The following is a 15,243-nucleotide window of genomic DNA, read 5'->3' on the forward strand; positions in this document are numbered from 1 at the left end:
TGCCCAGTATAGCTAGTATAGTGCACAGTATAGGTAGTATAGTGCCAGGTATAGCTAGTATAGTGCCCAGTATAGCTAGTATAGTGCTCAGTATAGCTAGTATAGTGCACAGTATAGGTAGTATAGTGCTCGGTATAGCTAGTATAGTGCCCCAGTATAGCTAGTATAGTGCTCGGTATAGCTAGTATAGTGGCCCAGTATAGCTAGTATAGTGCCCAGTATAGCTAGTATAGTGCTCAGTATAGCTAGTATAGTGCTCAGCATAGGTAGTATAGTGCTCGGTATAGCTAGTTTAGTGCCCAAGTATAGCTAGTATAGTGCTCGGTATAGCTAGTTTAGTGCCCAAGTATAGCTAGTATAGTGCTCGGTATAGCTAGTTTAGTGCCAAGTATAGCTAGTATAGTGCTCGGTATAGCTAGTTTAGTGCCCAAGTATAGCTAGTATAGTGCTCGGTATAGCCAGTTTAGTGCCCTAGTATAGTGCCCCCCCCCCCCCAACCCCCGCCCCCCCCCCCCCCCCCCCCCCCCCCCCGCGCGACCGCCGCTGCTATTAGCTTACTGTGCAGCTTCCTCTATTCCCCTCTCCGTCTCCCGGCATGTAGATAGTTCACAGCAGCTCCCTCCACGGCGGCTGCTGTGTAGTGTTGTCCGGATCATGAATATTTTGTGAGTCGAATCATCCGAATCATCAAAATGAGTCATTCGGATCGCAAAAGGGGCGGGGCCATGAGCGACACGCCCCTCTCAGCGGGCAGCGGGGTCCTGGAAGCAGAGCAGAGATGGATCGCTCTGTTGGATGGGAGCCAGCCTTGCAGGAGGACAGGTAGATGAGAGAGAGGGGACATGGGTGCCACTGCCAGATATGTGTAGAGCACACATACTGGCTATAACGTGCTGCTAATTACAGGCTGTCTGTTCCGTAGTTGTGCACAGTGAACACATTGGAAGCTTTTGGCTCAGCTCAGCACAGCTCAGTAACTTTGCAGGCACTGTGATTGCAGCGCAATATGATCCTCCTGCACTCGCTCTAAACAGCTGCACTTTACTTCTGGGAATGCTTTCTTTCACTGTGCGACACAGATGCACATATAGGTGAAATATATGTAAAGCATATGATTGCAGCATGTGGGTATTGTGTGCAAGCAAACATTTCTGCTCTCTGCTCGTCCCTCCTCCCTTCTCTGTCCACTCCTGCCCTCTGTCCATCTTCTCCCCTTCTCTGTGTGTCCACCCCCCCTCCCCTTCTCCTGGCCACAGCAGGGAAAGACCTATCCTGCTATTCATTTCGCCCCCGTAAGCTTCGGTAGTAAAATGATCCGAGATTCGGATCAAAGATCCGATTCGAATTATCCGGATCATTGAAAAGATCCGAACTTCCCATCTCTACTGCTGTGTGATGACAGGAAGCTGGAGCCAGAGCGTTTTCCTGTAACGGCGATGTGTATCGCCGTTACTATGGAAATCGCTCTGCCTCCAGCTTCCTGTCATCACACAGCAGCCGCCGTGGAGCGAGCTGCTGTGAACTATCTACATGCCGGGAGACAGAGAGGGGAATAGAGGAAGCCGCTCAGTAAGCTAATAATAGCAGCGGCGGACACGGGGCGGGGGGGAGGCGGCCTTCCAAAACGATACTCGCAAGCAATCCGACCCCCCAACTTTTTTTTGCCCACTTTTGGGGGGTCAAAAATTCGGCTTGCTTGCGAGTATATACGGTAATTCTAAATGTAATGCCAGTAAAATGCCTAATAAAAAAAATTATGAACGAAGCAACAAAAATAAGAAAGTCTGTAATGGTAAAACTCACCGCATACAATAGTTTAACTCATTCCATTAATTGGCAACAGATCATAATTATCACTGGGTAGAGGGCACATCATGAAGATTGTGTTCTGAACACACAGGTTCCCTTTAACATGAAATGTTTGTGGATATTATAATTTGGCAAGTCCTACAGCAACGCAGATTATTCATCTCATTTCTTCTATTTCTTAGGCCTCTTTGCTACAAAGTAAACTGAACCAGATCTTTGAGCTGACAATACGGTGAGTGTCTCTTGGGATAAGACCTAGTACTGGCAAATATCTTCTTCTGATTCAACAATCCCAGAATCACATGTAAATTCTGCTGAATTTGATTGGCCCATTTTCAAGCTACATACATTTACATGCCAAATTTCCATAATCTATTGTAAACAAACAGTGTTGGACCAATTGGATGTAGAAAGATAGCAGCAGTGTTCCCATACTGCAAAATGAATGACAATATAAAATAGTTTTGGACTGCGCTTGTGCAAATTGTAATTTTTTTCAAAACACAATTAAAGCTAATGTAAACCCACAAAAACAGATACTTACATTAGAAGGGAGGTTCTGGCTCTGATAGAGCCTCTCCGCTCCTCGCATGGTCCGCTCGTTCTAGCAATGTCACCCCCACTTGAATCCCCCGAAGTGGGAGGCTTCGGAAGTCTTTGGGAGCCCCGAGTGCTCCTGAAGACTGGTGGCTATGTACTGCGCAAGCGTGGGTGCATAAGAGAGCACGCCGGCGCAGTACAGACCAGCCTGTCTTCGGTAGCACTCGGGCTCCTGAAGAATTCTGAAGCTTACCGCAGCGGCACAGAGCAGTATTCAACGAGGTTCTCAGACAGCAAACTGTTAGGACTTTGGCGATGACATCACACTGTGGGAGGGGTTTTACCACAATATCAGCCATACCGACCCCTCTGATGATCAGTTTGAGAAAAAGACAAAGATTTCTCATGGAAAAGGGGGTATCAGCTACTGATTGGGATGAAGTTCAATCCTTGGTTACAGTTCCTTTTTAAATGTGTCCCTTTTTGTTAGCTCATCAAGTTTGAAAATATGTTGCAAATGAGATGGACCTTGTTGCATTGTGGGAAATAACGGCTGTTTCCAACTGCCAAGCAACCAGAATCTCCCTCTGTGCATATGTATAGCTATAAAAAAAATAACATTTTAGCCTATTGCGTTGTTAGGGGGCGTGGTTATAAATGACAGTTGCTACTCTGTCTAGTTATTTTCTTGTCTGCCAGTAGTAAAGATGATTACGTGCAGGCTCATTGTGAATCAAACAACATGAACAAATTACATGGCGAATATCAATCATTTATGGATCTCTCTTCTATTTTTTTAACTTCTCACTTTGCAATGTATTGATTTATTTTTTTCCTCTTCTCACTAAAGTTCCTCTTCTACTTCTGCTAAGTAGTAGTAATGAGAGTGCGCTATGTCTTACAGGCCGCCCCCGAGCCCCTCCGGCACTATCACGGCAGCGTACGGCCAGACGCAGAACCACTCCATCCCGGTGTACGAGATGAAGTTTCCCGACCTTTGTGTCTATTGACTGAAGGAGGAGCCCTGAATGAGCACAGCCACCTTTCCTCCCGCCCGGTAGCATGTTCCTCTCCGTGCGAGAGAGCTGCAGCGATGCTCCGGGACTCCTCCCCCGTCTCTTCCAGCAGGTGCCAGATTACCGCTACACCCTCAAATGTCTCTCTGTTTGCACTAAACCCTCTCGGATGTCCTCTCCCTGCATTATGCTGCTTGGTTCTTGTAAGCAGGATGACCAGTCAGACGAGGTCTCGTTTTCATAAGGATACGGACACTTCCTTTCAGTCCACACTGTACAGAACATGTGTATAGAGCTACTGTGAGTCACTGACCAGATTCAGGCGGGTCCTCAATGGTAATCAGTGATGGGGAATAACGTTGTACCGGGACTTATCCCGTCAGTATAATGTAAACTAGAAACGGTCATGGGGGGTGGGGGAGGAGATAATAGAAGTCACTACAAGCTGGTGGTACGGCTCACTGGCTCTGGAACAAACAGAGTCCAGGAAGAGTTCAAGCATGCCTTCAGAAACCCACAATGCAATGCCTGTAGATAGGTCGCTAGGTGTCCCGCATTGCATTGTGGGAAGCAGATGGAGCTTACCTTGCCAAGCAAGTTTGGTATGTGCTTGCTGCCTGCAATATGGATATGTGGGCTTCCGGAAGAGGGATTTTATAATGTGAGATGGTTTAAATGAAAGTTGTAATCATTCTTACCAATTTGGAGAGCTCAAATCCAGACACAGATATAAATCTACAGCTTGGTTATCACCGTGGCCAAATTCCCCCCCTCCCCCCTCCCCTTCTCCCTCTCGTTTGAAACTTTACCACATTGCCTGAAACAGCACTACTATAGGTTTTAACGGAAGGCTCTGTGAACAGGGCTGCTGCTTGGTTCAGCTCAGACTGGAATGGGGCGGGGCACAGGCACAGATGCCTAAGAAGACTGCAGCCTGAAGCTCTGGAAGTCCAGTGCAACAAGTGTCTGTAAAAGGGGCACCTGAAAAAGTACTATTACATTGATTTATACGGTATACTAACACAGCACAGGTCTAAGTAAATATTTGTGTCTGGTGTTGACTTTTAGGGCCGATTCACACGACCGGCTGCCAGCGGATCGTTTAGCCATCGCTTTTTGGCAAACTGGCGTTTCGTTGTCACAACATATTTTGATCCCCTAGGGGACACTGAACCGTGAATGCACCCAACGCTAGAAACCACACCCAACGTTTCATAAATTTGTTCAACCGCAGCGCAAATGTCAGTGAACAACGGTAAATGCATTGAGCTGCCATTCATCTCAATGCAGGATGCGGTGGATCCTGCCGGCTGTCGCCCGTCTGAACTGGCCCTTATTCCACCCAAAACTTTCTTATCATTCATCAGAATATCTGCCAGAGAAATTGGTTATGTTTTCACTGGACTGGTCTTTCCTCACTTCCTGCTGGCATGACAAAGTAATCCTAAACTAGGAAACTCGCTTTAGATTGATACTTACCTATGAAGAGCTAAGGCTCTGGATCCTATAGAGGTCCTCTCTCGGTCTCCCGGTTCCCCCACTGTCCCCTGTTGTCTCCTGTTCTAATTCCCCATTAGCTGCATCCTTGGCCCTCTTTGGGCAGGTTTGGGAAGTACGCGGGTCTCCAAGTACTTCCGAAGTCAAGCATCTCTGTACTGCTCTGTAAGGCTTCTTCGACATTAAAATCAGATTGCTGCAATGGGGTGGGGCCCAGCAGACGAATGAGGGGGCACAGAGAGAACTAGGAAGGCTCAATGGGATCTAGAGTCTTCACTCTTGGGTAACTATGTAATTTTTGGACCCTCTATAGTTATCCTTTAAAGGGAGCCTGAACTGATAAGGATAGGGAGACTGCCATATTTATTTCTTTTAAAACAATACCAGTTGCCTGGCAGTCCTACTGATCTTTTCACACACCTGAAACAAGCGTACGGCTGATAGGGTTGGAGATCATCTGATGTGCACATGCTTGTTCAGAGTCTATAGCTAAAAGTATTAGAGGCAGAAGATCAGCAGGACAGCCAGGCAATGTGCATTGTTTTCATGGAAATAAATATGGCAGCCTCCATATCCCTCTCACTTCAATAGAATACTGTACCCTTTAAGGGAATACTGTACCTACAACAACTTTACTTTGGTCAGCTATATCCTTTTTTAGTAATATTGGGAAAGGTTAGAACCTCCGTGTTTATGGCTGTCTGTGAACCGGTGAGCGTTTTCATATGGTGGCAACAGGAAGTGAGGTAATGACAGTGAAAAGAGCCTCTCCAGTGTGAACACAGAGAGCAATAATATCAGGAAACTATATGACCCCCCAAAACCAGAGTTTGAGTACCCCCAAGCAGGGGTGTAACTGAAGGGGAGAAACTGCAGGGGGGGGGGGGGCAGAGGTGTGGGGCGGCCCCAACAACTAACCTTCCTTTTCTCTGATACCGAGTGTAAAGATCCTGATGGCCACACTTGTTTTATGAGGCTTTTAATATGGACCCGCAGGCTGTAAGGGGCACCAAGAAGAGGCAAAGGAAGGGTTGTGAACCTTAAGGGTCCCCATCATTTGAAGTTACGCCCCTGTCCCCAACAGTGTATGTTTTGCACCAACAAGCTTCACAGTTGAGGTAATTAGTGTGTCAGCAGAGCTCATTGTCTTCCTCTGTGGATTTTCACAAAACATTCACTGTTTTTCACTGTAATTCTGCTTCAAAGACGTAAATGAATGACTTGGCTCTAGTCCTATGGAAGACGGTGTATCGAGCATTGATATTTTCCAGCACAAAAACTGACTTCCCATCAAGCCATAGAAGATTTTGGCAAACTATCCAGTTTGAGCCTCATTTTGCCTAAAACCGCTGATAAATTAGACCTATAGATTTCACACTAAAGTTTTATAAATAGTAAAAAATATATACTGTATATTTTGTGCCGGTACGGTAGCTTCCACTTACCAGCTTGTTCATGTTATAAGTAGATCTTCCACATAACAAAGCATATTTTTTTTGTTTCATAACATAGTGGGCATAGTGCTGGGATGCAGTATTAGCCAATCAGGAATCAGCTCTGACAGGTCCGCTTAGCTGGTTTGGTGCCGTGGGATACTGCTGGCCATTGCTGTTTGCACAACGTCACTTAGTAAGCCCGTATGTGTGTGTTGCCATTAGACACAGCACATGTGAATGTGTATATAGAGGTGTGAGTGGGCGTGTCTTCACTTTGTGCCATTTTAGCTAGAGGTGAGTTTACTAGTTTTTGTCTTTGTCGGCCATCTTGTGTTGTAATAATGTAGTTTTTGTGGTCTGAAAAGTATAGACAGTCTACGATGTCTATTTGAAGTTTAGAAGCTGAAGAATGAATATGGAGGGGAAGAAAAGTGAACCTATGTCAACAATGTGCTTAGTAAGTTATAATGACTGATAATTTTTTTTGTTTTCCTTGTTGTTGTCTGAAAGCTTTTGAATTTATGTATTAAATGTCTGACTTCAGGGTGTCGTCACAGGAAGTGTGCGTCTTTATATCTCCCTTCCTCAGTGTATGTGTGCTTGGATCTTGGTTCCCCTAAAATATTTGTCTTGCCTCCAGCTATGGTTTGAATATATACCAAGAAACATGACTAGTTTCTAGGGGTAACGAGAACAAATACCTTCCACAATTTCATGTATACGGATAAAACAGAAGCGCCAATCAGACCAAAATGTGTTAAAAAAGTTTAAAAATGGGGGAAGTAAAAACATACCCTCCCCATAGAAGAGTCAGCAAAATACTGGCATCAAAATTCTTTTATTATGTACTCCAAAAATTGTGATGCGTTTTGTGGGTCTTAGCCCGCTTCCTCAGGCTGTGAAAACAGGAGCAGCTGCTGCTTATCTCATAACAAACAGAGGCTCCACACTTTCAAGCAACTGGGGAAGGGAGGGGGGATTCCTTTCCAGTTTTGCAGAGCAGTGCACAGCAGAAGCAATCTACAAATCCTCTGGCGCCAGTCCATGTACAGCTCTCAGCGTGTCACCTTCCCCATATCGCATAGCTCCCAACTGTCCCTCTTTCGGAGGGACAGTCCCTCTTAGGGAGCCCTGTCCCTCTTTCCTCCTCATTTGTCCCTCTTTCAGGACTTTGTCCCTCTTTCTATGTAAATATATATATTTCTCTACTAAAAAATGTGTTTGACTCTAAACTTTATTCCCATCCTTTCAAATGATATATAACTCATTTTAAAATGTTAATATGAAAGAAAATGAACCAGGATAGAAAGGACCAGTGTGGTTTGAATTATAAAACAACATATTTTTCTTATAAAATCTTTATGGTATTCGTGAATAGGGGTGTGATGGGGGTGTGACCAGGGGTGTGGCAGGGGCATGGCTTAAAGAGACACTGAAGCGAAAAAAAATATATGATATAATGAATTGGTTGTGTACTATGAATAATTACTAGAAGATTAGCAGCAAAGAAAATATTCTCATATTTTTATTTTCAGGTATATAGTGTTTTTTCTAACATTGCATCATTCTATAATATGTGCAGATTACACAACACTCAGCATTCAAAATTAGTCTTTCAGTGCAGTCTGTGAAGTAATGAACTCTCCTCTAGCAGAGGAAAAGTAAACAGTTCAATTACAGTTGAGATAATAAAAGTCAGATAACAGCCCTCTCCACGACTAAGTTAGTTGGAGAGCTTAATAGCTTTTTTTGCATAGAGATAACTGGAGTTTCTCAACTCTTCCTGTACTGGAAACAATTAGACTGATGTATCTGATCTTAATGTTTTATTTCTTAGCTGTACTACACATACAAATCATAATATCATCATTTTTTTTCGCTTCAGTGTCTCTTTAAGTGCCCCTCTTTCTCATCTCAAAAAGTTGGGAGGTATGATCGGGTCACATGCACGCTTCGGGAGCTGTACACAGAGGATGCAGCAAAGCAGCTGGGAGCTGCAGGAATTGTAGAGGACAAGCACTGGAGGATTTGTATGTTTTTTTTCCGCTGCACACCGCTGTGCATTTCATCTGCCGGGGAAGGTTAGTATTATTTTTAGGCCCAGTTTCAGGCCCAGTTGCTGGCAAGCACACCTATCTGGCATCAGGCAATCCCCACCTGTTCCGGATAAATGAGACCCTACTGTAGGTTCAGAGGGACCCAGCGCTGGAACCATGGGCTGCAAGAAGGTCCGGGGAGCCTGGAAAATATCCAGAGGCTTCCTAAAATGTGAGACAATACAATCATGTTTCTTGAATGCAGCTTTCTGAAAGTGTTACTTGCTGAACATCATATTAAAAAAAACAAAACTGTATTTTCAACACATCAAAAACTGGGGGAACCAACAGTCATGATCATATACACGGGGGGCAGTATATGCAGAGACACACTTCCTGTGACCAGGTACTAAAAACAGACATTTCACATAGGAAATCAAAAGCTTATATGCCAGGAAGAAAGAAAACAGAGATGGCAAGTCTTAATATTATTAATATAATGTGCACATTTTTAACACCGTTTTACTTTATTTCTCTCATAATAACTTTTAAAGTGTTGCAAAACTTTATCTCGTTCTGTGGTGAGAGGTCAATGTCTCTGCCATGTTTTTATTGTTGTCTGTGTCATACATGTTGAGATCTCTCTTCACTTCTTATGCCACTGATTTATATATCAGAGACAAGATATACAGGAGAAAGGGGACTTTTCAGGATGTGAAAAAAAAAACTAAGAATGCTTTTGATTAGAGAAAGAAGGGAATTGGAGCTCTGTGAGGATTTTATAACAGTCTGTGTCCCCATTCTGGAGACTCCCTTAGGCCACATTCACAGTGACCTCTGCGCTCTGTTCCCTATGGCAATGGATCGAGACAGCGGAGCTGCATGTTCTGTAGATACAGTAAAGCATACAGCCAATGAAAAGTATCAGTGTTCTCCCCAGGCTGTTTTAGCCGGGTGCTCCACCCGGCTAGTTTTGGTGAGCACCCGGCTGTTATCAGCTCACCTCCTATTCTGTAAGCAGAGTTGTGCGCAGAAGCACCGGCCCTGCATTCTCTTATCTTGCTCCACCCGGCTACTTTTTCATACCACCCGGCTAGAAAAAAATTCTGGGGAGAACACTGAGTATGCTTCACTATTGTCAACAATATCATGCTGCAATCAGTTATACCGCAGGTCACCCCCGCCGCACGGTGACGATTGCAGTGCAGTAAATCATGGTAAGTGGCCTTACACCGCAGCACAACACTGTGAACCCCCAGAGATAACAGAGCATTTTAAGATTTGCCATCTATTGCTGTAAAGCTGGCCCTACACCTGTATGGTAGTTCCGGGTCACAGAATAGCCGTGCATTAAGGTTAATTAAGGATGACTGCATTCAAGCATGCGCCTTTTATAATAGCAGATCTGATATTGCCATTCTGACCGGTTCTCTTTAAGTAGTAGTATGATCCCATCTTGCTCCTGTAATTTGGAGTAGGAAAGGGCTGCCCTGTGCTGAAGTGTTACACTGTACAGCCTGGTTCACACGGTCAGTGTTCAGGATGGCTGGCGGCAGCTCATTTAGCCGATGCAAAACACTTTTTAGCTTAAAGAGACTCCGTAACAAAAATTGCATCCTGTTTTTTATCATCCTACAAGTTCCAAAAGCTATTCTAATGTGTTCTGGCTTACTGCAGCACTTTCTGCTATCACTATCTCTGTAATAAATCAATGTATCTTTCCCCTGTCAGACTTGTCGGCCTGTGTCTGGAAGGCTGCCAAGTTCTTCAGTGTTGTGGTTCTGCTATGAATTCCCCATTCCAGGCCCCTCTATGCACACTGCCTGTGTATTTTTTAGATTAGAGCAGCTTCTCTCTTCTCTCTTATCTTTTACAAGCTGGATAAATCGTCCTCTGAGCTGGCTGGGCTTTCACATACTGAAGAATTACAGACAAGGGCAAAGCTGTTTGCAGGAGAAAAAAAGAGCAGCCTGAAACTTCAGTGCATGAGAACTGCAGGGAGAAAGAAACACACAAATGATCTCTTGAGATTCAAAAGGAAGGGTGTATACAGCCTGCTTGTGTATGGTTGTATTTTCTATGTGTGGACATACTGTACATCAACCTACTTTCTGTTTTGGTGGCCATTTTGTTTGTTTATAAACAAACTTTTTAAAACTGTTTTTAACCACTTTTAATGCGGCGAGGAGCGGCGAAATTGTGACAGAGGGTAATAGGAGATGTCCCCTAACGCACTGGTATGTTTACTTTTGTGCGATTTTAACAATACAGATTCTCTTTAAAGAGAATCTGTACTCTAATATTCTTACAATAAAAAGCATACCATTCTATTCATTATTTTCTCCTGTGCCCCTCTGTGCTGTTTCTGCCACTCTCTGCTGCAATCCTAGCTTGTAATTAACAGTTTTAGGCAGTGTTTACAAACAAACTAACCAGCTTCTAATAGGCTCAGCTAAGCATAGTGTATGAGTCATTCAGAGTATGCAGGGGGCCTGCAGAGGGTGTGTATCGCTTCTACCAATCACAAGCAGCCCTGCACATTCCACACAATCAAGCTTTAGCCCTACAAACAGGACAGAGGAAAGATACATTGATTTATTACAGAGACAGTGCAGTTAGGAAAGACTGCAGTAAGCCAGAGCAGATTAGAACAGGCATAGGAACTTATAGGATAGAAGAACTAAGGCTGAAAAAATTGTTACAGAGTCTCTTTAAGGAAAAGAAAAAAAGGTTTGTCATCGGTTTCCAGCATTTCGGCGTTGCGTTTGGGTCCATAGGAGGACACAGAACCACAGCCAGTGCTGGAAACTGTACATCGTGTCCAAGAAAAGACGATGGGATCTAAAAGCTGCCATCGCTGTTTAAAAAACACTTTCATTAATTTTAATGGAACAATTGTAGATCCCTTTCCAAATAGGCTTTTACTGCCAGTGTGAACCAGCCCTTAAGATGCTTACTGACAATAGCCAGGGCAGGTATGATGCATCATTTCCTGCAATAACAGGAATTCATACATGTCTGCCTTACACATGCTGCTGATGCTCAGTCTCGCAGCTCCAGTTCCAACATCAGCAGGGCAAGGGGGCGGGTCTTAGTGAGGATTGGCCAGGATGATTTCTGCAGCTTTTTTCCCCTAAATCAGTCTGATGCTACACATCACTTCTTGGTCTTCCCCTTCTCCCTCTGCTACAGTAATGATCAGAGATATTTGCAGGATTCTGCAGTGCCAGAAGGCTATTGACTCACACCTGCACATGTAGCTGCCCTTAGGAGTCTGCCCTCAAGCTTAAAGCAGATCTCTGGGCAAAATTCACAACCTGTCAGGGAAGGTTAGAGGTTATACTCACCTCTTCCTTTGCAGTCTCCTGGTTGGCAGGTTCCTCACTGCTCTATCCCACAGTAGTGACAGTGGGGCATATTTACCTCTTCCTTTGTAGTATCCTGTTTGGCAGGTTCCTTACTGCTCTGTCCCACAGTAGTGACAGTGGACCATACTTACCTCTTCCTTTGCAGTCTCCATGCTTGCAGGTCCCTCACTGCTCTGTCTCACAGTAGTGACGGTGGACCATACTTACCTCTTCCTTTGCAGTCTCCTGGTTGGCAGGTCCCTCACTGCTCTGTCTCACAGTAGTGACAGTGGGGCATACTTACCTCTTCCTTTGCAGTCTCCTGGTTGGCAGGTTCCTTACTGCTCTGTCCCACAGTAGTTAGAGTGGGGCATACTTACCTCTTCCTTTGCAGTCTCCTGGTTGGCAGGTCCCTCACTGCTCCGTCCCACAGTGGTGACAGTGGGGCATACTTACCTCTTCCTTTGCAGTCTCCTGGTTGGCAGGTCCCTCACTGCTCTGTCTCACAGTAGTGACAGTGGGGCATACTTACCTCTTCCTTTGTAGTATCCTGTTTGGCAGGTTCCTCACTGCTCTGTCCCACAGTAGTTAGTGTGGACCATACTTACCTCTTCCTTTGCAGTCTCCTGGTTGGCAGGTTCCTCACTGCTCTGTCCCACAGTAGTGACAGTGGGGCATACTCACCTCTACCTTTGCAGTCTCCTGTTTGGCAGGTTCCTCACTGCTCTGTCCCACAGTAGTGACAGTGGAGCATACTTACCTCTTCCTTTGCAGTCTCCATGCTTGCAGGTCCCTCACTGCTCTGTCCCACAGTAGTTAGAGTGGGGCATACTTACCTCTTCCTTTGCAGTCTCCTGGTTGGCAGGTTCCTCACTGCTCTGTCCCACAGTAGTGACAGTGGAGCATACTCACCTCTTACTTTGCAGTCTCCTGGTTGGCAGGTTCCTCACTGCTCTGTCCCACAGTAGTTAGAGTGGGGCATACTTACCTCTTCCTTTGCAGTCTCCTGGTTGGCAGGTCCCTCACTGCTCCGTCCCACAGTGGTGACAGTGGGGCATACTTACCTCTTCCTTTGCAGTCTCCTGGTTGGCAGGTTCCTCACTGCTCTGTCCCACAGTAGTGACAGTGGGGCATACTTACCTCTTCCTTTATGGTCTCCTGTTTGGCAGATTCCTCACTGCTCTGTCCCACAATAGTGACAGTCGCAATCCCTTGTGTACAGATTTTCCGGTCACTGCTCCACCATGTATGGTTTTATGGAATGGTGTTTGGAAAGAGAGGCTGCAGCCATAATGTGGACACAGGTGACCACATTAGCATGAAGGAAAGCTGTAAGGGAGCTGCCAGGCTGAAGACTGCCGAGGAGGAGGTGATCTTTGGATATGTGGAAACAACAATCAATGTTTTAGTGGTGTCCTGTTTCTGTTGACTCCATGCAAGTTGAGCCAGTATTTTTTACATTTCTGCCATGTAGGAGGTGAGTATATCCTCCTCTTTACCATGACAGGATTTCATATATCCCAGATGTCCACTTTAAGACTTCATTGCCTCAAGGAACAAGCGGGTTTCTTTGCCACCTCATTTGAATTGCAGAAGTTGATGGTAGCAGCCACAAATCATCTTCTAGAAGAAAAAAAGGGGTCCAGCGGAAATCGTATATCTCTTTGGATATGCCATGATCTGCAGAAATAAGGTCCTTCACCTATATATTCAGTCCACCAGCGTCCCCACTAACTGGAATATGATCAGTGCATGGTGGACTTTCATTCTGTCCATTTTGGATGTATTAAATGTCTAATTCCATACCATAACACTGCCTGTGATGAGCTGAAAGATCACCTCGTGTAACACATACTGCCCCCTAGTGTTTGTAGATAGATGTGTTGTCCTCATGGCATGTACATACAAAGCATTGTAAATTGTTTTTAAGAATTGTTGCCATTTTATCGGTGGAGGACGACAAGAAGGATGATTGTAGGAAGTCACTGGACATTATTTTGTAACTGTGATCAATAAAGTTTGTGTTGACCTTCTGAACAAATTCTGGCTCCATTTTTTTGTGTAGTGTTTTTGCACAATTTGTGGATAGTTGCAAAGATTTGATTTATTCAGGGGTGGGGTATGATTTTAATATGTGTGCTCCTCAAACACCAAGGAATCCAGTTACTCCCAGGGCAAATAAAAAACACTTTGATTGGTCTTGTGTACTGAACACAGACCACTTTGGAAAGATCTGATCTTGACACTCCCTGTTCTTAAAGAGGAACTTCAGCCTAAACAAACATACTGTCATCAAGTTATATTAGTTATGTTAATTAGAATAGATAGGTAATATCTCTTACCCACACTTTTAAAAGAACAGGCAAATGTTTGTGATTCATGGGGGCAGCCATCTTTGTCATGGGGGCAGCCATCTTTTTGGTTGAAATGAGGTGACAAGGAGCAGGAGACACAGTTCCAACTGTCCTGTGTCCTGATCACCCCTCCCAGCTGCATGTGCTAGGCTTCAAATGTCAAATTCAAAATGTAAAAAAAAAAAATTCACCAAAACAGCAGAATGAGAACAACTAAATCAGAAATCCCATCATGCTTTGCACAGCATCAGGGGGAAAAAGCCCGGGCAGTTTTCTTCTGTGCAGCTAAAAATTAGAGAAAAAAAGTTCTGATGTTGTGAAACTGTTAAAGAAACACCAAGCCTTTTCAGTGCTGCTGAGTCGATTTTTAGTCCGGAGGTTCACTTTAAGGAGAATTCCTATTGGTTGCAGTATGTACATATGAGGCAGAGCATTACATTTTGGTTGATGCTCTTAATCCTGATGAATTTCATAAAAAACATCTCTCAGTCATGATCTTAGGAGAAGCTCGGTGAGGCAGATCCAAAGTGACTTGTGCTAAAATTTCCATAATATTATTATTTATTGTATTTATAAAGCGCCAACATATTATTCTGCACTGGACAATAAATAGGGATACATACAATGTAAACATGGGGTGACAAACAGAGACGTAGCAAAACAGTTATAAAACATTGCACAAGGTTATACACGCAAGCAGGGTATAAGATGCATGATCATCTGATTTTACAGAGACCCAGCAAATCAAGTCCGAGTTAGGCCTCTTGCACACTGCATGCGATTCGGATTCAGATTCCGCTTTTTAATCTGTTTTTACATCCGATTCAGATTCCGATTTGCAGTGTGCAGGGAGCAAACTGCGAATCTGAATCTGAAGTAAAAACTGATTAAAAAGCAGAATCTGAATCGCTGGCAGTGTGCAAGAGGCCTAAAGGGTGGCATAGCTGGGGTTGCAAGATCAAGAAGGACATACTAAGGGGGGGAAAGATCCTGCCAAAGGATTACAATCTAAAAGGTGGAGACACGTAAGGTAGGGCTGTGGAAAAAGGTGCTCAGCTAAGAGATTTAAAGTGTGGTAGGCCATTTTAAAGAATGTGTTTTGAGGACTTGCTTGAAGGTGCTGAAGGAAGGAGCGAGTCTGAAGGGGGGGAGATCCTTAGAGTGGGGACAGCTATTGAGAAGTCCTGTAGGTGTGCATGGGCGTGAGA

At 44.5% G+C, this 15,243-nt stretch overlaps 1 protein-coding gene across 10 annotated transcripts in view; it reads left to right on the plus strand.

Annotated features, from left to right (window-relative positions):
* The window catches only part of EFR3B (EFR3 homolog B), a 417,050-nt gene extending 403,328 nt beyond the window's left edge, over positions 1–13,722 (plus strand). For all 10 annotated transcript variants that reach the window (XM_068280081.1, XM_068280088.1, XM_068280080.1 and 7 more), the window contains 2 exons: positions 1,992–2,041; positions 3,254–13,722. In XM_068280081.1, coding sequence (XP_068136182.1) covers positions 1,992–2,041; positions 3,254–3,359 — 156 coding nt within the window. In that variant the 3' untranslated portion in view covers positions 3,360–13,722. The remainder of the gene's footprint in view (positions 1–1,991; positions 2,042–3,253) is intronic.
* The last annotated feature ends 1,521 nt before the right edge of the window (positions 13,723–15,243 follow it).

This window comes from Hyperolius riggenbachi, chromosome 4 (genome assembly GCF_040937935.1).
Source record: "Hyperolius riggenbachi isolate aHypRig1 chromosome 4, aHypRig1.pri, whole genome shotgun sequence".
NCBI classification, from domain to species: domain Eukaryota; kingdom Metazoa; phylum Chordata; class Amphibia; order Anura; family Hyperoliidae; genus Hyperolius; species Hyperolius riggenbachi.